The 24011-nt window shown below is 34.4% G+C and overlaps 1 protein-coding gene and 4 long non-coding RNA genes across 9 annotated transcripts; 2 read left to right on the forward strand and 3 right to left on the reverse strand.

Annotated features, from left to right (window-relative positions):
* Positions 1-3701, forward strand: LOC139197570 (uncharacterized). Its single transcript, XR_011583057.1, has 8 exons — positions 1-370; positions 470-536; positions 1036-1133; positions 1219-1336; positions 1557-1621; positions 1708-1785; positions 1895-2110; positions 3463-3701. It is a non-coding gene; the product is annotated as an uncharacterized lncRNA (long non-coding RNA).
* A 2266-nt stretch (positions 3702-5967) lies between these two features.
* Positions 5968-9150, reverse strand: LOC103431025 (uncharacterized). 5 transcript variants are annotated; one of them, XR_528822.4, is made up of 4 exons: positions 8904-9150; positions 8355-8442; positions 7893-7927; positions 5968-7635 (listed from the first exon to the last, which is right to left on the reverse strand). It is a non-coding gene; the product is annotated as an uncharacterized lncRNA (long non-coding RNA). The 5 variants fall into 5 exon arrangements; XR_011582871.1 differs by having other exon boundaries at positions 5968-7410; positions 7601-7927; XR_011582869.1 differs by having other exon boundaries at positions 5968-6347; positions 6937-7927.
* A 2083-nt stretch (positions 9151-11233) lies between these two features.
* Positions 11234-15730, forward strand: LOC103408787 (GTP-binding nuclear protein Ran-B1-like). The gene is made up of 9 exons (XM_070825263.1): positions 11234-11380; positions 11471-11540; positions 12978-13034; positions 13161-13278; positions 13499-13563; positions 13650-13727; positions 13837-14052; positions 14174-14284; positions 14372-15730. The coding sequence occupies exons 1-5, from the start codon at positions 11378-11380 to the stop codon at positions 13527-13529; spliced, it is 279 nt and encodes a 92-aa protein (XP_070681364.1). The 5' UTR covers positions 11234-11377; the 3' UTR covers positions 13530-13563; positions 13650-13727; positions 13837-14052; positions 14174-14284; positions 14372-15730.
* Positions 15731-18225: 2495 nt separating this feature from the next.
* Positions 18226-21474, reverse strand: LOC114826092 (uncharacterized). Its single transcript, XR_003774962.2, has 4 exons — positions 21386-21474; positions 20963-20997; positions 20723-20757; positions 18226-18343 (listed from the first exon to the last, which is right to left on the reverse strand). It is a non-coding gene; the product is annotated as an uncharacterized lncRNA (long non-coding RNA).
* Positions 21475-22496: 1022 nt separating this feature from the next.
* On the reverse strand, positions 22497-23274 carry LOC139197443 (uncharacterized). The gene is made up of 3 exons (XR_011582872.1): positions 23102-23274; positions 22736-22769; positions 22497-22640 (listed from the first exon to the last, which is right to left on the reverse strand). It is a non-coding gene; the product is annotated as an uncharacterized lncRNA (long non-coding RNA).
* Between the last annotated feature and the right edge of the window lie 737 nt (positions 23275-24011).

Genomic DNA, 24011 nt, shown 5'->3' on the forward strand with positions numbered 1-24011 from the left:
GCTGGGTTGGAGGGTAATTATGAAAAGATAGGAGGGTAATTTTGTGCGTGAGATTTGGGTGCCTGCTATACACGTGTTGGGCTGACCATTACATTGGGTTGCATTCGTGGGATCGACGGCTGTGTGTGGTGGGATTTGGTGAGGGGATGGGTTAGAGTGAGCCTTCAGCCAACTTTCTGGCTTCATTTCCCCTTTCTCAAACCCTAGCAGCCACAACACCATCTATGGAATAGCATCGGCTTTTGCTTCCTAAAACCAAAACTACACAAACTCGGCTTTATTTCTGTAACTCGAGCTTCGGTGAGATGAAGGAGAAGAGCAGAGAGATGGGCTCGAGTCGCCGGGCGGAAGAGATCTTCAGGGATTAACGGTACTCCGATCTCTCTCTCTCCTGTTTCTCTCTCTTAATTTCCTTTTGGTTTTGCAAATCTCTGACCTTTTGGGTGATGTTATTTTCTCATGTGGACAGAGAGAGAGAGGTCGAGCAAGGTTTCGTCGATTTCAGTCAACTTGGGCTACCCCCAACGTCCAGTGAGGTAGCAATATCTTCCTATCCTCACGCTTCTCTGGTTTTCGCTTTGATTTTTTTATGGAAGGTTTGAGATTTCTTTAATCATACAATCAGCTTGCCCTTAATTATTCTTTCACTATATTTGACTGTTGTAGTCCTCTTTTAGCTACTCAAATGACACATTAAAAATCCCAAGAATTTTTTTCTCACTCTGTAAGACAAAAAGGTTTCGAATCGGACGATTGGAAGACAAAAAGGTTATAATTGTTATGACTGGATTGAGCATGGTATGTTTAATTATGCAGAGGGAAATGATTTTACATCTATTTGTTTGTAAATGTGATTATATTCCTGGAATTTTTCTTTTGATAAAACTAGTGATAAGAGCAGAGAAATTCGAAGCTAAACACCGATTAATTTGGGGAGACAATGCCTTGGAGAGAAGAAACAATTTTAACTGTTCTCCAAGTTATAGTGTTGTGTGGTGATTTTGGATTTGAACTGAATGGTGATGAGTTGTGCAGGAAAAACCACTTTCGTGAAGAGGCATCTCACTGGTGAATTCGAGAAGAAATACGAGCATAAGAGACATTTCTGACATTTCCGTCCATTGCGCCGTGTTGTTAGTTTGTTGTTATAATTAGTTTGACCTTGATATGTTTGCTTATACTTAACATTCATTTTCTGTTACTTTTCTATGCAAACAGCCACCATTGGTGTGGAGGTTCATCCACTGGACTTCTTCACAAATTGTGGAAGGATCCGCATTTACTTCTGGGACACTGCTGGGCAAGAGAAGTTTGGCGGTCTTCGAGATGGTCGCTAGTAAGTGAATATTTTCCTGTTGCTTTTGTTCTTCATATTTCATATCCACATTAAAAATCATTTGATACCTCACTGATTTTGTGTATATTTAATGTCTCCCAAAGCATTTTACAGTATCTTATAACTTCTTATATATGTGATTACCTATCTGAGTTATCTGCCCTTTCACTGTGCTGCTTAGTTGATGGTCTCATCTAAAATTTTCCGTTGAAATATGCAGCATTCATGGGCAATGTGCAACTACAACTTAGAAACCCTCCTCTACTTGGCAAGGAAGCTTGCAGGGTAATTACAAACATTCCCTTTTTTATTTGGTTGCTATAGCGTATCGATAATAGTAATTGAGGTTAACGCTGCTGTTGTTACTTTAGTGACGCAAATCTTCATTTCGTCGAGTCTCCGACCCTTGCTCCTCCAGAAGTGCACTTTGACATGGCTGCCTAACAATAGTAAGTATTTTGTCTATGTTAATAAACTTGACTCTTCTTTGATGTTAACGTCGTGGATTCAGCATGAAGCTGAAAATTGTCTCATCTCGGTTATTATTGCTTCTTGCAGGCATGAAGCTGAGCTTGCGGCAACAGCTGCCCAACCTCTTCCTGATGACGATGACGAGGCATTTGAATAGACGGGGAGATGATGCATTTCAATATACCGTGGCATATTTCTTCTAGGAGATGGCTTTCATTCATTCTGTCAAGATTTGATTTTCAAAGTGTCATGTCTTAGAACAAAGGGCCTCTTTTAGTCAGATTCAACTACAGCTACTATTAGGTATTGTTTATTATTGGTTGTGCAATTACATGTCTAATTGTCCCCCTTTTTTTTTGTTAGGTGATCTATCATTGGTTGTGCAATTACATGTCTAATTGTCCCCTCTTTTTTTTTTGTAAGGTGATCTTTCAATGGGAATTTCAAGTCATAATTCTAGCCTATCTAAAGGTGATGGAGGAACATATAAGCATGTCAGCTCTTTGGAATGCTCTTCTGATGAATCTTCGCAGGGTAAGCGAGTATGCAGAAATTTTTTTTGTTTGTTTTGAAATTTATTTTTTTCAATGTTTTTAGGTTTAATTTGTATCTGTTTTGGAATGATGTTTAAGTTTATTGAACGTATTAGGATTCGGTATTATTGAGTTGTTTGAATATGAAGAATCTCTTGACATAATTGGTTAGTATTTTTATTTGTTTTCTGTATTAGCTTTTTTTTTTTGGGTAATGTGAGCTTCTATTAACTTTTGTGTTCCATTCAACTCTAAATAAAATTAAATGTCCGAGATTAGGGAAGTTAATTGCTGACTTAAAACCTGATAATGTTTTATTGCTTGATGATACTTGGGAAGTCACTGATTTTGGTTTAGGTGAGTTTTGTGGTTTTATATGTTTTAACATAATGCATGTGAGAAATCTTTTGTCTTTGTTGAAATGGAAGAAATTTCTATTGAAGACTTTTCTACGAAAAAGTTCATTTATGTTTTTCGTAGTCTTTTGCATAAGTGAACAATTTGGTAAAGATAATGAAAAACATAACTGAACTTTTTCGTAGAAAAGTCTTCAAAAGAAATTTCTTCCATTTCAACAAAGACAAAAGATTTCTCACATGCATTATTCTAAAACATATAAAACCACAAAACTCACCTAAACCAAAATCAGCGACTTTTCAAGTATCATCAAGCACCAACACATTATCAGGTTTTAAGTCAGCAATTAACTTTCCTGACCTCGGACATTTAATTTTATTTAGACCTGAATGGAACACAAAACTTAATAGAAACTCACATTACCATGCTAATACAGAAAACAAATAAAAATACTAACCAATTATGTCAACTGATTCTTCAGATTCAAACAACTCAATAATTCTGAATCCTAACATGTTCAATAAAGTTAAACATCATTCCACAGATACAAATTAAACCTAAAACACTGAAGAAAAAAAAATTTCAAAACAAACAAAAGATTTTCTGCTTACCTTACAAGATTCATCAAAAGATCTGTCATGCTTATATTTTTCCTCCATCACCTTCAGATAGGCTAGAATTATGACTCGAAATTCCCATTGAAAGATCACCTTACAAAGAGCTGCCATGCTTATATTTTCCTCCATCACCTTCAATTACCATTAGGTATTGTTTATCAGATAGGCTAGAACACATGACCTTTTAAGTCAGATTCAACACAGCGCCTATTTCAGAGCTTAGGAACAGAAATTTGAAAAATTATACGTTTGAAACACAGGGCCTCTTTTAGTCGTTTCATTCTTTTCTGTAATTTTTTAACAATTAATATGGACTGTTGAATTTTAGAAAGTTTGAAATCCAACAGCCCAAAAGTGGACACGTGGCCAACGGTAAGATTTCTGACATTTTTTAATGTTTTTTGGCCTAAAAATCTGGACCGTTGATCAGGAAATCAAACGGTTCAGATTTTGACACATCACTAACCGTTAGATTTCAAATTCAATTTATTTTTACTGTTGGAAATCCAAACTATCCAGAAAACTAGCTGTTCGAAATCCAACGCCATTGCCGAGCCATGTAGCCAAATTCTGGCATTAGTTAGGGCGCTTGCAGCGCGGGCCTCACCTCTGCGAGATGTTGGGAACGCATGATCACGCCCGCGTGTTTCCCATGCGCCAGTTGCAAAAAAACACTCGACTCGTGGTTGACGTCAGATGGGCTAGTTCCTCATTTTGCAAAAAAAACATTCGACCCGTGGTTGACGTCAGATGGGCTAGTTCCTCACTCGGTCCATTCTTGCCCGGCCTAGAAGCTAGAGTGAACTTTGGGCCAACATATTTGGTGGGGTGGAGTGGATTTTTGGGGGGCTAGGCTATTTTAAGGACTTTCAGCTAGCCTATTTGGATGGGTGGACTTGCTATAATGAAAGTAAGATTACTTCCGGAAGAAGATACTTGAGATTCCTTAAATAGCTTTAAAATATTAATTTTTTGAACTAACATGAATTAATGACTTATCATCTAAATAAAAGTTTAAGGTGATGAAAAATGGATAAAGTTCTAAGAAAGCCAAATGAAGCATTTCTCTACATTATTACAAGCTCAAAGATAAATACTCACGGACGTTTTATTCATAATCAAAACATTATATGACTTGAAATTGAAATATTATTGCTTCAATTATCTCTTTTGAACAAAAAAATATCTAAATTTGTATCTTTTAAGAAATATTTAGAGCATCTCCAAAAAAGATGTCAAATATAATATATCAAAATTTTATTTGATGGCTGATGTGGCAAATTGAATATAAGTACTAAATCCTCTTCTTTGTCAATAGATGTGTCAGATATTTATTTTATTAGGCCTAGTGTTGCATTAACTGTTAAAAAATAATCAAAATTAGTTTTAGTTTTTATTCTATTGGATGTTAATGGGATCTATGCATTAAAAAATTAAATTAAATTAATTGACTCCTTTGTTTGCTGTCAAAAAGACAGCTAGAAAGTAAGGAGTCAAATGACTCACATGTCATATTATATATGACATATCCATTGGAAAACACTTGAATGTCTTTTAATTATATTTGGCATATTTGACATTTCTTTTGGAGATAATTTGAGATGTATCTAAATATGGTACATAATAAGGGAATTGGATCCTCTCTAAGGCAAAGCCTCGAGATTCTCTAGATTGAATAACATAGATCATTAGATTTTGACTCAACAGCTACAAACAGGGGGTTCTTTAAAAGTTATAATAATTATAGCTGTTAGATTTGATCCAACGGTCTGTGTTAGTCGATCAGAAGAATCTCGAGACTTTGCGGAGGATCCAATTCCCGTAATAAGTACGTAGGCCAAGCCTTCGAGGTGACTTGAAGCCGCCTTCGAGCTGACTTGAAGCTGCCTTTTCGAGAAGCACATCCAATCGTCGATGTTGGCTCCCAAGTATATGTCAAAAATGCCTCTGAGAGAAGAAAAATCTTCATTTAGCTTCATGTGTATTTTAATTTTTAGAGGAAATTTTTTCTTTACACCTAAATTTAGCCTCTCGACCCTCTTATTTTCTAAAGATCTAATTTACCACAAACATTTTTCTGAACAACTAAAATAATTTATTAAACTTATGAGAATTACTTTATAGATTATGAAGACTTTCACCTATATTTCTCTTCCTTTGTGTCACCCTCTTTTCACATATCAAACATATGAAGACTTTCAGATAATCAAAGGAAGTCACCATTAGATAAGCAAAAGGTTCTGATGAATTGAAATGAGTTTTTTGTTTATGTTTGGAAATTTTCTTGATGGAGAAGATGATTGGGTTACAACGGGAGAAATAAAATCAGGGTTTCAGGGTATGATGATTTGTTCGCAAAGAGAGGAGAGAGTGTTGCTGCTCGAAATAAAAGTTGATGTTCTTGGGCGACGCGAGCGTGACACAAGCGTTGGGATGGTGGTTAGCTGTTGGGGTGATAAGTTATGAAGTAATTAAAGATATATGAAATGAATTATATCGTTGGAAAGAAAAAAAAAACACGTTAGAAGACTTCGTTAGATTTTATTTTCTTTGATTGAGCCAAAATTCAATTGTGATATAGAATGTACTAGCAACGGTGCCAGCGCGATGCTGCGGGTTTTAAAACTGTATAAAATATGCAGAAAGTTCTAAATACATACAATATGCAATACTATTTACATGTAGAAATCTATTTACAACCATGGTTTGGCGGTTCTATTGCCATTGTTCTAATATTTACATCTTTTACAAATTAAACTCCTGTCCTTAACCGTACAAATTTTTTTGTATGTAATTTTATTTACATACAAAAAATAATATTTGATGTGTATATACATACTATTTACACACACAAATTTGGTAGATTGTCCCTATTGATATTCTCATGAAATATGCAAATAATCAGCCTATTTACCCAATCATAACAAAACAGTGTAGTTGCAATTGACTTTAAGTCATCAATAGAACAAAATACCTGAAGTCGAAGATAAACCTGATGAATGTAGAAATCTTCAAGCCCTAAACAGAGTGGCCCTGCTTTTTGCAACAAAACAATCCTTTTATTACAAAAAATTACAGGAAAACCTTTCAGAAGTGGAAACAAAATTAAGTCAAATGATTAGGGTACCATAATTTTCCTTGACCATACACAAATAAAATTTAAATTAAAAAGAAAAAATGAAAAGAAAAAAAAGCAATCTCAAATACACAGATTGAAAACTCATTAAACAATTTATTAAGCATATATAGGTTCACCCAACAGATGATCTTATTTAATCACACCATTTTAATTTATCAAATTGATTATTTAATACTGTCATGCTAAACAATTGTTCTGATAATACCCTCTCATCACACCATTTTAATTTATCAAATTGATTATTTAATACTGTCATGCTAAACAATTGTTCTGATAATACCCTCTCATCCCAGTACGATGAACAAAAAATTCTTCAATCTCTTGCATGTCCATTTCAATTCTTAAAACCGAAAGAAAATATTAAAGTTTCTTTCTTACCGAAATCTACCAATTTGAATCAAATCCACCAAAGAAGCATACATGTTCTTTCCTTGAATTATACATATATTTGAGAAGATTCAAATAAAGACTAAAAGGTCGTACCCAGTGCACAAGGCTCCCGCTTTACGCATGGTCTGTCAGAGGTAAATGTTGGCTAGCCTTATCCCCATTTATGGAGAGGCTGCTCCCAAGTCTCGAACCCGAGACCTACCGCTCATGGACAAAAGCACTTGCCATCGCATCAAGTGCGACCTCTAAACGAAATTCAAAATTCAAAATTCTTTCTCCCCTTAAACGAAATTATATACATGCATTTAATTATCTTAATTTCCTAGAAGCAAGTTGGATAATGTGTAAACGTAGACATTATAATGCTCAGCAAATAGGCTATCTTTTACAGCGAGAAATGGTAAGCTTAAGAAATTAAATTACCATATCACTCAAGAAGTATAAAGTTCGAAAAGGGTAAGTAAATAGACACACAGATATATATCTTTGATGCACAGTCCACCCTAGTCGTCAATGGATGTACAGCACCAGGAACACTAAAAAGCCTAGCAAATTTTTGTAATGGGGCTGGAAAATTGAAAGTTTAAATAGTAAGTTAACAACTTAAAATACTAATTGGGATTGTAGCATAGCTTGTAATTTAATGATTAAATTGCGAAGCACTTGAAAAAAAAAATTAGAGGAAAAAAAAAGTCATTAGCAACCCCCATAGTTGTTGTTAAGATACATATATCTACAAATATAAACTTTATCTCACCTCAAAGAGAACGGCAAACAACCACACTCATTCGCCTAATGAAAAGAAATTGAACAAATTAGGATTCGGTTGGTATTAAATTGAAATGGGTTGAAAAGAAATTGAACAAATTAGGATTCGGTTGGTATTAAATTGAAATGTGTTGAATATTATATCACAATGATTAAAGAAAACACATAATTTATGTCTTTTGAGGGAAATCAAATTACCTAACTGAAATTTGTTGGAAATCAAAGGCTTTAACCTCATATTGGAAATCAAAGCAGAAATATGTAAAAGAGCGGTGACATACCTGTGGAACTCTCGAGCATGGAAAGGCTCTGGTTTCTTGCAAAACAACGGAAAATAAAATAAGAAACCTGCTAGAAAACTTGACAATAGATTGGTTAAAAAACACTTTGAAATACAGTAAATATTCTTTGTGCCACTTGGTGATGATAAACACTATTTGTTTCCGGATGAAATTAAGCATCCCCAAAAAAAAAATAAAAAAATAAAAACAAATCAACTTTACATAAAAGTTTATATTACCTGTCCCAAATCAACTGGAGAACTCATAATAGAATTTCTACCTTCCAATTTATCGTAACCTTTTCCATCTTAGAACATTCAAAATTTTCAACAGAACATGAATTCTATAATGTTGGTTAAATTATCTACACTACACACATGCAGATTAAGGCAAATACATAGCTAATTACGGAACAAAAAAACCAAAACTTGTGTTTAACATGCATAACATACTTTAACTTACCAATAATGAATTTACATGTCTGGCATGGTTGGGGGGTTTGGGACAGAGACAAAATAGTTGCCTCAGCTGCAATTTAATTCATATGCATCTGCTCAAGGATAACTCATATGTAAGAGAGGGTGTTCGTGCCCAAACGCACATACCTTTAAAAGCACAGATATATGTATGCATGTATAAATAAATGACAAAACAGAACCAACCATCCAGAAAAACAAAAGTATAAAATGGAAGTGCAAAATCAAGCAAACATTCAAACCATTATGCAATGTTGCCAGAAATAACTAAAAATATTCATTCAAGTTCAAACTTTTCCACAATAAAATACACATGCAAAAGGTCAAGAGTCGGAGACAGTGGGAGGGATAGAAGAGAGAGAAGTGATCTGAGAGATGAGAAGCGAGAAACGCAGAGGGGCTTCCCCGATCAGAATTTATCCCAATCAACAAATAAAACCCAGATTTCAAAAATTAAAATCATAAAAAATTCCAACAAATAAAAGAGAACCCAGAAACCAAACCCATCAATCTTTCCTAAAAAGGGAGAACTCACCAGGAAACCCAAGCTTTTTCTGGGTTTCAAAATTTTCCTCGAATCCGAACGGGATTCAGCTGCGAAAGGTAAGGCTAAGTTTCTGAGATGTTTTCATTTTTGAGATAGGGAAGGAGCCATTCACGATACTGTATGATTTCCATTTGAGGTTGAAGATTGGAACAATCCGGATGAATTTTGGTTTCGGGATTGATTTGGTTGAACGCAGGTTTTTGTTTTAATTTCAGGCGTCTGGAACAAATGAAAAAGCTTTGTTCTGGAAACAAATGGAAAAGCCACGATGACCAACACGTGTATATTAAGGGCAAATTAGTAAATTTACTGTGGAACCCAGGGAAACGAGCTAAAGATGGTAACAGCTGGAAGGGCAAATACGTCAAATCACTGTTAATGACAAAAAGTAATTCAGCAGAATCACAAGAAAGTACTGAACTATTAGGAAATATTGTTCATAATATAGAAAAACCAAAAAATAGTTCCTTAATTATCATAAATTGTGAAATAAAATTAGCAAAAAAACACAAAATACAAACATCAACCATGATAGATACATGAAGTACAAAGAGTGTGATAAGAGACGAGTTAGTTCCGGAAAAATATAGATAAAAATTAGCAAAACCAGTTAAAATAACACAGTTTGATAAACCAGTTTATTTAACATATTGCATTAATAATGAGTCTATTAAAGTAGAAAAACAACAATTTAATTTACCATTAACATTTGTTTCACTAGTAGGATCATACCCATTCAGTTTAGGTTTAAACTTTTTGAAAAGTTTGCAAAGTTTTTTATTTATGAATCCTAACATAACATTTTTTAAGAAAGGTATTACAATAACTAACCAAAGTAATACTGTAGAAGCATACAAAAGCATAAGTATATAAAAGTCTAATGGCCAAACTAGTTATTATTTAGAAAACTCAAAAGAAAATGATGAGCATAATAACATAGAAGAGTTTGATGAAAAAATATTTGAACATGAATATCTAATTTTAGAAGAAGGAACCGGTATAGAAATATTATAGTCAGATAAACCAAAGAGTTTAGAAGAGTGATTACAATTAGCAGAACAAACTAGAATCATATGAGAAGACCCATAATTGCATTGGTGTTAAAATAAAATATTAGCAAAAATAGATATAATTAACCTAGATTTAACCATTAAGACAGCTAATATACCTTGTAGTTTATTAGATAAACAAGAGTTTTAACAGCAAATAAAAGAGTTGTTAAATTTAAAAGTAATTAGACCTTCAAAGTCTAAACATAAATCAGCAACATTTATCGTAAGAAACATTCAGAACTAAAGAGATAAAATGTTAGAATAGTTTATAACTACAAGAGGTTAAATGATAATATATATGAATATAGTTATGAGTTACCAAATAAGGATGAACTTATAAATAAGATTCAAGAGAGTAAATATTTTAGTAAATTTGATTGTAAATCAGATTTTTGGCAAATAAGATTAGCAGAAGAATCAATTAAGTGGACAACTTTTACTTGTCCATAATGACATTTTCAGTGGTTGGTTATGCCATTTGAACTTAAAAAATGCTCCATCGATCTTTCAAAGAAAGATAGATCAAATTTTCGAGAAATATGATAATTTTGTAATGTTTATGTAGATGATATTTTAGTACATAGTAAAAATAGAAATGAACATAGCAAGCACTTAGAGATAATTTTACAAGAATTTATCAATAATGAAATTGTGATTAGCAGAAATAAAATAGCATTAGAAATGTAAGATATAAAATTTTTAAGAATGTATATTAAGTCAAGTACAATACAATTACAAGATCATATAGCTAAAAAGGTCTTAGATTTTCCAAATAAGATAAAAAAACAATTACAAGCATTTTTAGGATTGTTAAATTATGCAAGAAATTTTATCCCTCATTTAGGAAGAAAAATAGCAGTATTACATAGTAAAACTAGCAAAACAGGATACAAGTATTTTAATAGTGAAGACATTAAATTAGTCCAAAATATAAAGGAATAAATTACTAAACTTAAGCCATTAACATTACCATTAGATGATAGTTATAAAATAGTCGAAAAAGTTTCTTCATCATTAAGATGGACAAGTATACTGTACCAGAAAAAACATAAGGAGTCACCAAAGTCTGATGAAAAAATTTGTAGATATTCATTAGGAAAATTTAGTGATGTACAATCAAGGTTACAAGCAACAGAGTTAGAAATTTTAGGAATAAATAACTCGCTTGAAACATTTTTTTAATTTTTATATAATAAAATATTTACAATTAGAACTGTTAAAATACAGTTTCTCATTATAATAAGATATATGATAATAAATAGGCAGCCGCAGAATCAGCCAAGCCATATAAAAGTAGGCTCCCTGCCCACCTCCATACTTAAATCGCCGCCTTCGTCTACGTCTGTCTCTCTCACTCAGCTGCGACTTTTAGATTCTCTCTCTATCGCCACTCGCCGCCTCGAAGCCGCAATGGTAACTCTCTCTCTCTCTCTCTCTTCTCTTCTCTCTCTGGTATTAGCTGGTGATCGATGATTTGGTTCGAATTTGAATTTGTTCCTGTAGGCTTTGTCGAACCAACAGACTGTTGATTATCCAAGCTTCAAGCTCGTCATCGTCGGCGATGGAGGCACTGGTAATTTGCAGTTTCCTTGTTCTGTTTCTTATGTTCTGAGTTGATGTTTTCATCGACTGTGTTGGCATGATTATTGCAACTTTAAAATTAGGGTTTTGATAAGATTTTGGATTTGGGGTATTGTTGGCACAATTATAACACACTCCCTCCCTAAGAAGAATTTGATTCAATTGTTCGGATATTTACAATTTTGACTAAAATATTTAGTAAATTGAAAAGGCACAATATTTGGTTTGATATGTGATACTATCTAATTAAATTGATATTGATGGAAATAAACAATCTTCTTAGGCCTTCTCCAACCCTGGGCTAAAACCCAAATTTCCCCTTCCCCCACCCCAAAACCCAACCCAACCCAATCCAAGTGCTAAATAAAACCTAAAACCTAAAACTCACAAGAGGGCCAAATACCGGCTATTTTTTATGCCAGAAATCAAAATGGGGCCCACCGGTATGAGTGAAAAGTGGGTTGTGAAGCCCATATGCCGTCGCCCACTTGCCCAACGCGCAGCACGCGCCAGGGCTGATCCCAGCGAGACCCCACCCACGTGGGCGTGTCAAGCCAAATTCAAATCGGTCAGGTAGCCTAACGGCTACTTTTCTGATCCAACGACCAGATTTATTGAATCCAACGGTTTAGATCAAATATAACGGTAAAAAATAAAATCTAGTGGCCCAAATTTAAATCCGACGGCTAAAATAATTATAAAAAAACTATTGAAGGTTTCATTGTCATGTGTGTTGGTTTGTGTTTCATGCATTTCATGTGTTTTGTATGTATGTTTGTATGTTTTTCGTGTGTGTCATGTGTTTCACAGGTGTTACGTGTGTGCTTCATCTTTATCATGTGTTTTGTATGTGCTTCACATGTGTTTTGTATGTGTTTCATATGTGTTTCACATGTGTTCTATGTGTTTTGTGTGTTTCATGTATTTTGTGTTTATACATCTCTATCATGATTTTCATATTCTTCCATAGTGTTTCGTGAGTTTATGTATCGATTTAGTGATTTTTCAATATTTATCGGAATTTAAATATTTTTAGATTATAATGTTCATAAAATTAATTTATGATAGTCTACATTTTAAGAAAAAAAAGTATCCCAAATTCATTCTTTAATAATATAGTGCTAAAATTTTAGGTCTGAAGAGTTGGAGCAGAAAAGCTGTTTCTGGGCTAAAAATTTTAGGTTTTAGGCCAAGGTTGGAGATGGTCTTAGAGGGAAATGATTTTACATCTATTTGTTTGTAAATGTGATTATATTCCTGGAATTTTTCTTTTGATAAAACTAGTGATAAGAGCAAAGAAATTCGAAGCTTAACACCGATTAATTTGGAGAGACAATGCCTTGGAGAGAAGAAACAATTTTAACTGTTCTCCAAGTTATAGTGTTGTGTGGTGATTTGGATTTGAACTGAATGGTGATGAGTTGTGCAGGAAAAACCACTTTCGTGAAGAGGCATCTCACTGGTGAATTCGAGAAGAAATATGAGCATAAGAGACTTTTCTGACATTTCCGTCCATTGCGCCGTGTTGTTAGTTTATTGTTATAATTAGTTTGACCTTGATATGTTTGCTTATACTTAACATTCATTTTCTGTTACTTTTCTATGCAAACAGCCACCATTGGTGTGGAGGTTCATCCACTGGACTTCTTCACAAATTGTGGAAGGATCCGCTTTTACTTCTGGGACACTGCTGGGCAAGAGAAGTTTGGCGCTCTTCGAGATGGTCGCTAGTAAGTGAATATTTTCCTGTTGCTTTTGTTCTTGATATTTCATATCCACATTAAAAATCATTTGATACCTCACTGATTTTGTGTATATTTAATGTCTCCCAAAGCATTTTACAGTATCTTATAACTTCTTATATATGTGATTACCTATCTGAGTTATCTGCCCTTTCACTGTGCTGCTTAGTTGATGGTCTCACCTAAAATTTTCCGTTGAAATATGCAGCATTCATGGGCAATGTGCAACTACAACTTAGAAACCCTCCTCTACTTGGCAAGGAAGCTTGCAGGGTAATTACAAACATTCCCTTTTTTATTTGGTTGCTATAGCGTATCGATAATAGTAATTGAGGTTAACGCTGCTGTTGTTACTTTAGTGACGCAAATCTTCATTTCGTCGAGTCTCCGACCCTTGCTCCTCCAGAAGTGCACTTTGACATGGCTGCCTAACAATAGTAAGTATTTTCTCTATGTTAATAAACTTGACTCTTCTTTGATGTTAACATCGTGGATTCAGCATGAAGCTGAAAATTGTCTCATCTCGATTATTATTGCTTCTTGCAGGCATGAAGCTGAGCTTGCGGCAACAGCTGCCCAACCTCTTCCTGATGACGATGACGAGGCATTTGAATGGACGGGGAGATGATGCATTTCAATATACCGTGGCATTTTTCTTCTAGGACATGGCTTTCATTCATTCTGTCAAGATTTGATTTTCAAAGTGTCATGTGTTAGAACAAAGGGCCTCTTTTAGTCAGATTCAACTACAGCTACTATTAGGTATTGTTTATCATTGGTTGTGCAATTACATGTCTAATTGTGCCCTTTTTTTTTTTTGTAAGGTGATCTATCATTGGTTGTGCAATTACATGTCTAATTGTCCCCTTTTTTTTTTTGTAAGGTGATCTTTCAATGGTAATTTCAAGTCGTAATTCTAGCCTATCTAAAGGTGATGGAGGAACATATAAGCATGTCAGCTCTTTGGAATGCTCTTCTGATGAATCTTTGCAGGGTAAGCAGAGTATGCAGAAATTTTTTGTTTGTTTTGAAATTTATTTTTTTCAATGTTTTTAGGTTTAATTTGTATCTGTCTTTGCAGGGTAAGCAGAGTATGCAGAAATTTTTTTGTTTGTTTTGAAATTTATTTTTTTCAATGTTTTTAGGTTTAATTTGTATCTGTTTTGGAATGATGTTTAACTTTATTGAACATATTAGGATTCGGTATTATTGAGTTGTTTGAATATGAAGAATCTCTTGACATAATTGGTTAGTATTTTTATTTGTTTTCTGTATTAGCATTTTTTTTTGGTAATGTGAGCTTCTATTAAGTTTTTTGTTCCATTCAACTCTAAATAAAATTAAATGTCCGAGATCAGGGAAGTTAATTGCTGACTTAAAACCTGATAATGTTTTATTGCTTGATGATACTTAGGAAGTCACTGATTTTGGTTTAGGTGAGTTTTGTGGTTTTATATGTTTTGTCATAATGCATGTGAGAAATCTTTTGTTTTTGTTGAAATGGAAGAAATTTCTATTGAAAACTTTTCTATGCAAAAGTTCATTTTTGTTTTTCGTAGTCTTTTGCATAAGTGAACAATTTGGTAAAGATAATGAAAAACGTAACTGAACTTTTTCATAGAAAAGTCTTCAAAAGAAATTTCTTCTATTTCAACAAAGACAAAAGATTTCTCACATGCATTATTCTAAAACATATAAAACCACAAAACTCACCTAAACCAAAATCAGCGACTTTTCAAGTATCATCAAGCAGTAAAACATTGTCAGGTTTTAAGTCAGCAATTAACTTCCCTGACCTCGGACATTTAATTTTATTTAGACCTGAATGGAACACAAAACTTAATAGAAACTCACATTACCATGCTAATACAGAAAACAAATAAAAATACTAACCAATTATGTCAACTGATTCTTCAGATTCAAACAACTCAATAATTCTGAATCCTAACATGTTCAATAAAGTTAAACATCATTCCAAAACAGATACAAATTAAACCTAAAACACTGAAGGAAAAAAAATTTCAAAACAAACAAAAGATTTTATGTTTACCTTATAAGATTTATCAAAAGATCTGCCATGCTTATATTTTTCCTCCATCACCTTCAGATAGGCTAGAATTATGACTCGAAATTCCCATTGAAAGATCACCTTACAAAGAGCTGCCATGCTTATATTTTCCTCCATCACCTTCAATTACTATTAGGTATTGTTTATCAGATAGGCTAGAACACATGACCTCTTTAAGTCAGATTCAACACAGCGCCTATTTCAGAGCTTAGGAACAGAAATTTGAAAAATTATACTTTTGAAACACAGGGCCTCTTTTAGTTGTTTCATTTTTTTCTGTAATTTTTTAACAATTTTTATTAAGTAATTAATATGGACCTTTGGATTTTAGAAAGTTTGAAATCCAACAGCCCAAAATGGACACGTGGCCAACGGTAAGATTTCTGACATTTTTTAATGTTTTTTGGCCTAAAAATCTGGACCGTTGATCAGGAAATCAAACGGTCCAGATTTTGACACATCACTAGCCGTTAGATTTCATATTCAATTTTTTTTTACTGTTGGAAATCCAAACGATCCAGAAAATTAGCCGTTCGAAATCCAACGCCATTGCCGAGCCACGTAGCCAAATTCTGGCATCCTAGTTAGGGCGCTTGCAGCGCGGGCCTCACATCTGCGAGATGTTGGGAACGCAAGATCACGCGCGCGTGTTTCCCATGTGCCAGCTGCAAAAAAAAACACTCGACCCGTGGTTGACGTCAGATGGGCTAGTTCCTCACTCGGTCCATTCTTGCCCGGCCTAGAAGCTAGAGTGAACTTTGGGCCAACATATTTGGTGGGGTGGAGTGGATTTTTGGGGGGCTAGGCTATTTTAAGGACTTTCAGCTAGCCTATTTGGATGGGTGGACTTGCTATAATGAAAGTAAGATTTCTTCCGGAAGAAGATACTTGAGATTCCTTAAATAGCTTTAAAATATTAATTTTTTGAACTAACATGAATTAATGACTTATCATCTAAATAAAAGTTTAAGGTGATGAAAAATGGATAAAGTTCTAAGAAAGCAAAATGAAGCATTTCTCTACATTATTACAAGCAAATACTCACGGACGTTTTATTCATAACCAAAACATTATATGACTTAAAATTGAAATATTATTGCTTCAATTATCTCTTTTGAACAAAAAAATATCTAAATTTGTATCTTTTAAGAAATATTTAGAGCATCTCCAAAAAAGATGTCAAATATAATATATCAAAATTTTATTTGATGGCTGATGTGGCAAATTGAATATAAGTACTAAATCCTCTTCTTTGTCGATAGATGTGTCAGATATTTATTTTATTAGGCCTAGTGTTGCATTAACTATTAAAAAATAATCAAAATTAGTTTTAGTTTTTATTCTATTGGATGTTAATGGGATCTATGCATTAAAAAATTAAATTAAATTAATTGACTCCTTTGTTTGCTGTCAAAAAGACAGCTAGAAAGTAAGGAGTCAAATGACTCACATGTCATATTATATATGACATATCCATTGGAAAACACTTGAATGTCTTTTAATTATATTTGGCATATTTGACATTTCTTTTGGAGATAATTTGAGATGTATCTAAATATGGTACATAATAAGGGAATTGGATCCTCTCTGAGGCAAAGCCTCGAGATTCTCTGATTGGATAACATAGATCATTAGATTTTGATCAAACAGCTACAAACAGAAGGTTCCTTTAAAAGTTATAATAATTATAGCTGTTAGATTTGATCCAACGGTCCGTGTTAGTCGATCAGAAGAATTCTGAGACTTTGCCTTGGAAAGGATCCAATTCCCATAATAAGTACGTAGGCCAAGCCTTCGAGGTGACTTGAAGCCGCCTTCGAGCTGACTTGAAGCTGCCTTTTCGAGAAGCACATCCAATCGTCGATATTGGCTCCCAAGTATATGTCAAAAATGCCTCTGAGAGAAGAAAAATCTTCATTTAGCTTCATGTGTATTTTAATTTTTAGAGGAAATGTTTTCTTTACACCTAAATTTAGCCTCTCGACCCTCTTATTTTCTAAAGATCTAATTTACCACAAACATTTTTCTGAACAACTAAAATAATTTATTAAACTTGTGAGAATTAATTTATAAATTATGAAGACTTTCACCTATATTTCTCTTCCTTTGTGTCACCCTCTTTTCACATATCAAACCTATGAAGACTTTCAGATAATCAAAGGAAGTCACCATTAGATAAGCAAAAGGTTCTGATGAATTGAAATGAGTTTTTTGTTTATGTTTGGAAATTTTCTTGATGGAGAAGATGATTGGGTTACAACGGGAGAAATAAAATCAGGGTTTCAGGGTATGATGATTTGTTCGCAAAGAGAGGAGAGAGTGTTGCTGCTCGAAATAAAAGTTGATGTTCTTGGGCGACGCGAGCGTGACACAAGCGTTGGGATGGTGGTTAGCTGTTGGGGTGATAAGTTATGAAGTAATTAAAGATATATGAAATGAATTATATCGTTGGAAAGAAAAAAAAACACGTTAGAAGACTTCGTTAGATTTTATTTTCTTTGATTGAGCCAAAATTCAATTGTGATATAGAATGTACTAGCAACGGTGCCAGCGCGATGCTGCGGGTTTTAAAACTGTATAAAATATGCAGAAAGTTCTCAATACATACAATATGCAATACTATTTACATGTAGAAATCTATTTACAACCACGGTTTGGCGGTTCTATTGCAATTGTTCTAATATTTACATCTTTTACAAATTAAACTCCTAACTGTCCTTAACAGTACAAATTTTTTTGTATGTAATTTTATTTACATACAAAAAATAATATTTGATGTGTATATACATACTATTTACACACAAAAATTTGGTAGATTGTCCCTATTGATATTCTCATGAAATATGCAAATAATCAGCCTATTTTACCCAATCATAACAAACAGTGTAGTTGCAATTGACTTTAAGTCATCAATAGAACAAAATACCTGAAGTCGAAGATAAACCTGATGAATGTAGAAATCTTCAAGCCCTAAACAGAGTGGCCCTGCTTTTTGCAACAAAACAATCCTTTTATTACAAAAAATTACAGGAAAACCTTTCAGATGTGGAAACAAAATTAAGTCAAATGATTAGGGTACCATAATTTTCCTTGACCATGCACAAATAAAATTTAAATTAAAAAAGAAAAAAAGAAAAGATAAAAAAGCAATCTCAAATACACAGATTGAAAACTCATTAAACAATTTATTAAGCATATATAGGTTCACCCAACAGATGATCTTATTTAATCACACCATTTTAATTTATCAAATTGATTATTTAATACTGTCATGCTAAACAATTGTTCTGATAATACCCTCTCATCCCAATACGATAAACAAAAAATTCTTCAATCTCTTGCATGTCCATTTCAGTTCTTAAAACCAAAAGAAAATATTAAAGTTTCTTTCTTACCGAAATCCACCAATTTGAATCAAATCCACAAAAGAAGCATGCATGTTCTTTCCTTGAATTATACATATATTTGAGAAGATTCAAATAAAGACTAAAATTCAAAATTCTTTCTCCCTTTAAACGAAATTATATACATGCATTTAATTATCTTAATTTCCTAGAAGCAAGTTGGATAATGTGTAAACATAGACATTATAATGCTCAGCAATAGGCTATCTTTTACAGCGAGAAACTATTTAAGCTTAAGAAATTAAATTACCATATCACTCGAGAAGTATAAAGTTCGAAAAGGGTAAGTAAATAGACACACAAAGATATATATCTTTGATGCACAGTCCACCCTGGTCGTCAATGGATGTACAGCACCAGGAACACTAAAAAGCCTAGCAAATTTTCGTAATGGGGCTGGAAAATTGAAAGTTTAAATAGTAAGTTAACAACTTAAAATACTAATTGGGATTGTAGCATAGCTTGTAATTTAATGATTAAATTCTTGCGAAGCACTTGAAAAAAAAAATTAGAGGAAAAAAAAAGTCATTAGCAACCCCCATGGTTGTTGTTAGGGTAAATTACACAGTAACCCCTCAGGTTTTGAGGTCTATTACAACCCCACGTAACAACTTTAAAACATTTCACTTTCATACCTCAAATACTATTTTATTTCAATATAATACATCCGTTAGATTTTCCATCCATTAATCCGTTAAATGCTGACGTGGCTGCCACATTTGTGCCATGTGGCTGCCAAATGTCTGCCACGTGGCAAAAAAAAATTAATTTTTTATTTTTTTTAAAAAAACCTAAATTTTCTCAAAAAAAAAAAAAATTGAAACCCACATCTGCAAGAAGAAGAAGAGGGAGGAAGAAGGAAAAAGAAAAAAAAATTGTCCCTTCCCCCCCCCCGATGACCCAGAAAAAGAAGAAGAGGAGGCAGGAAGAAAAGAAAAATAAAATAAATTGAAATGAAACCCACATCTGCGACGAGAAGAAGAAGGAGAAAAAGAAGAAGAGGGAAGAGGGTCGCCGGGCCAGGAGGGGAGGATCGGAGGTGGGTTGCTGGGCCGAGGGGGGTGTGACGAGAAGAAGAAGGAGAAAAAGAAGAAGAGGGAGGAGGGTCGCCGGGCCGGGAGGGGGGACCGGAGGTGTGTCGCTGGGGGGGACAGGAGGAGGGTCGCTGGGTGGGGGGGGGGGACAAATTTTATTTTATTTTGTTCTTTTCTTCCCCCCCCTTTCTTCTGGGTCGCTGGGTGGGAGGGGGGAGGGACAAATTTTTTTTTTCTTTTCTTGGGGGGGGGGACAATTTTTTTTTTATTTTGTTCTTTTCTTCCTCCCTTCTTCTTCTTCTTCTTCTTCTTGGTCGCTGGGTGGGAGGGGAGGGACAAATTTTTTTTTTCTTTTCTTTTCTTCCTCCCTCTTCCTCTTCTTCTTCTTCTTCTGGGTCGTTGGGTGGGAGGGGGGAGGGACAAATTTTTTTTTTCTTCTTCTTCTTCCTCCTCTTCTTCTGTGTCACTAGGGTTTTGGGGGGGGGGGGGACAATTTTTTTTTCTTTTCTTCCTTCTTCTTCTTCAGGGTCGCTTGGGGGGGGGGGAGGACAATTTTTTTTTCTTTTTCTTTCTTCCTCCCTATTCTTCTTCTTCTTGTAGATGTGGGTTTCTTTTTTTTTTTTTTTTTTTAGAAAATTCAGGTTTAAAAAAAAATATATATATATATATATTTTTTATTTGCCACGTGGCAGACATTTGGCAACCACGTGGCATATATGTAGCAGGCACGTTAGCATTTAACAGATCAACTGATGAAAAATGTAACGGATATATTATTTTGAAATAAAATAGTACTTAAGGTATGAAAGTAAAATGTTCTAAAGATGTTGTAAAGAATTGAAATGGACCCCAAACTTGAGGTATGAAAGTGTAATTTATCCTTGTTGTTAAGATACATATATCTACAAATATAAACTTTATCTCACCTCAAAGAGAACGGCAAACAACCACACTCATTCGCCTAATGAAAAGAAATTGAACAAATTAGGATTCGGTTGGTATTAAATTGAAATGGGTTGAATATTATATCACAATGATTAAAGAAAACACATAATTTATGTCTTTTGAGGGAAATCAAATTACCTAACTGAAATTTGTTGGAAATCAAAGGCTTTAACCTCATATTGGAAATCAAAGCAGAAATATGTAAAAGAGCGGTGACATACCTGTGGAACTCTCGAGCATGGAAAGGCTCTGGTTTCTTGCAAAACAACGGAAAATAAAATAAGAAACCTGCTAGAAAACTTGACAATAGATTGGTTAAAAAACACTGAAATACAGTAAATACTCTTTGTACCACTTGGTGATGATAAACACTATTTGTTTCCGGATGAAATTAAGCATCCCAAAAAAATAAAAAATAAAATAAAAACAAATCAACTGGAGAACTCATAATAGAATTTCTACCTTCCAATTTATCGTAACCTTTTCCATCTTAGAACATTCAAAATTTTCAACAGAACATGAATTCTATAATGTTGGTTAAATTATCTACACTACACACATGCAGATTAAGGCAAATACATAGCTAATTACGGAACAAAAAAACCAAAACTTGTGTTTAACATGCATAACATACTTTAACTTACCAATAATGAATTTACATGTCTGGCATGGTTGGGGGGTTTGGGACAGAGACAAAATAGTTGCCTCGGCTGCAATTTAATTCATATGCATCGGCTCAAGGATAACTCATATGTAAGAGAGGGTGTTCGTGCCCAAACGCACATACCTTTAAAAGCACAGATATATGTATGCATGTATAAATATATGACAAAACAGAACCAACCATTCAGAAAACGAACAAAAGTATAAAATGGAAGTGCAAAATCAAGCAAACATTCAAACCATTATGCAATGTTGCCAGAAATAACTAAAAATATTCATTCAAGTTCAAACTTTTCCACAATAAAATACACATGCAAAAGGTCAAGAGTCGGAGACAGTGGGAGGGATAGAAGAGAGAGAAGTGATCTGAGAGATGAGAAGCGAGAAACGCAGAGGGGCTTCCCCGATCAGAATTTATCCCAATCAACAAATAAAACCCAGATTTCAAAAATTAAAATCATAAAAAATTCCAACAAATAAAAGAGAACCCAGAAACCAAACCCATCAATCTTTCCTAAAAAGGGAGAACTCACCAGGAAACCCAAATTATCCCTAGCATCAGTAGATTAACAATGAAAAAATGAAAATTTGTGTACGTTTACATTTAGTATAACATGAACATGCACGTGCATAGTAAATACTAAGCAGAAAGTATTACTAGTATATTAGATTCAACACAACATAGAGAACAATTCAACGACTATACGTGTAACTCTATAAACTCCTTACCACATCAATCTTGAGAGGTCCAATAAGTCTAAAAGCCTACAAAACTTATCCATATTCAGCTCCAATCGCCTGAAAACACCAAAAAACTGAGGAGTAAATATAAATTCATCAAAATTCCTTACTCAAGGATAAGCTAAAAATGGAAAAGATTCGCATCCCAGAAACTCTTTGGTAAGATCCAAGAAATTCTATCACAGCTGAAATTTTCATTCTTAGATTGCATGGACAGCCTTTTTTGTTTTGGTAAGATCCTAGAAATTCTATAGCGGCTGTAAATTTTCATTTTGAACCTTAACTCATGCCGATTTAAATGTGACATTCATGCCCAATCTGCATCATGTGTCTATGGACAATTAGTTGTAATGCTAAAACTCAAATTCTGTCCCAAGTATACAAAGGTCACAAACATATATATACACCTCGAACTGAAATTTTCACCAAGTGATCTACCCTAGTAGCATTAATGTAAACCTTCATTCTGCACTTCAACCGCCTCATTGTTTCTTCCTGCAAGTTTTCAAACAAATCTGTAAATAGAACGAAAGAGAAATAATAGATTATAATGGCAACAATTTAAAAAAAAATTAAATAAATTTCTGTACCTTTCTTTTTCTCATCCTAATAAGTTCTCTCAGCCTAGGCAAAAGAAGAAAAAAAATCAATGAATTTAGATATGAAGAAATTTATACTGTAAAGAATGCAAACGTAGACTTGAAATGATAACTCTATTGGTAGAATGAAAATGATGTCTACTTTAAATCACATCCTTTCCCTAATAACATCTTACTTATCTTTTTAAAGAAATGTAAACAGACATCTTAGAATGAGTTGGAACTTGTTGGTACCATATATTGGGTCTCGTCTTTAGGCCTCATCTCTAAACCCATGACAAATGTAAAAGGGGAGGGAGCCCTTATTCTATAAAAGGGACTCTCCCTCACCCTCATTAAGGACACATTCAATCTCACCTTCACTAAGAGAAGGACTCACATTCAGAGCCTCACATCCAAAGGGTCTCAGATCCATCCCCCACAATATAGAGGGCAATACCCTCTTAGCCAAATAGAGAGAAAATGGCAAGGGTTACATCCACAGAGAGCTCCCTTGCCGATCTATTGTAATCAATACATACATACATAATCAACATCAGTGTGGACGTAGCTCAAACATTGGGGTGAACCACGATAATCTTTGTGTTCTTGGGCGTTTGTGTGATTCACGGTCGGATTTACGTTGGTCCAAAATCCTCTGGATTTTGTGCATCAACATTTGGCGCCTTCTGTAGGAATCGACACAAAAAGCTATGTCGGTTCTCTCTCAATTTTTCATTTCACCACCGTGAAACCTTCACAACCTCACCACTGTCCACTTGGATTTGCAAAACCCAAGAAACGACCAACTCTTCTCTGCTCATCTTTCTCGCTCCACCACCGTCTGCGTCGAGCACGGCCCCTGTACCTCCTCAACCATATTGCACTGACCCTACAGGTACCCTGACGATGAAGAGTCATCGACCTAGTCCAAATACCAAAGTGAAGAAAATCCAGAAAGCAACAAGATTTGAATGCAAGTGCAACTCGGGTAAGTCAGTGACCAAATCAAGAGGACCCTGTCAAGTCCGAGTTCGAGGGTGGCGGTAGAAAAGAAGTGGGTGGGCAGAGAGTATATCTCTCCCCGCGAGCTGGAACCTTCTCCCTCCTTCCTTCAATTTTCTCTCGTTGTCTCTCACTTTCCCACCAAGCCAAAACCAGAAGAAAACTAGAAACAGTTGGTTGCACGATCTTTGAAGCAAAATCCTTCACACCCAAAAAAGCAAAGAGCAAGAAGGAGTAGACCACACACACACTCTCTCTCTGGAAGCATCCATGGCCGACCGTC

Source organism: Malus domestica, chromosome 07, assembly GCF_042453785.1.
Source record: "Malus domestica chromosome 07, GDT2T_hap1".
NCBI lineage: Eukaryota > Viridiplantae > Streptophyta > Magnoliopsida > Rosales > Rosaceae > Malus > Malus domestica.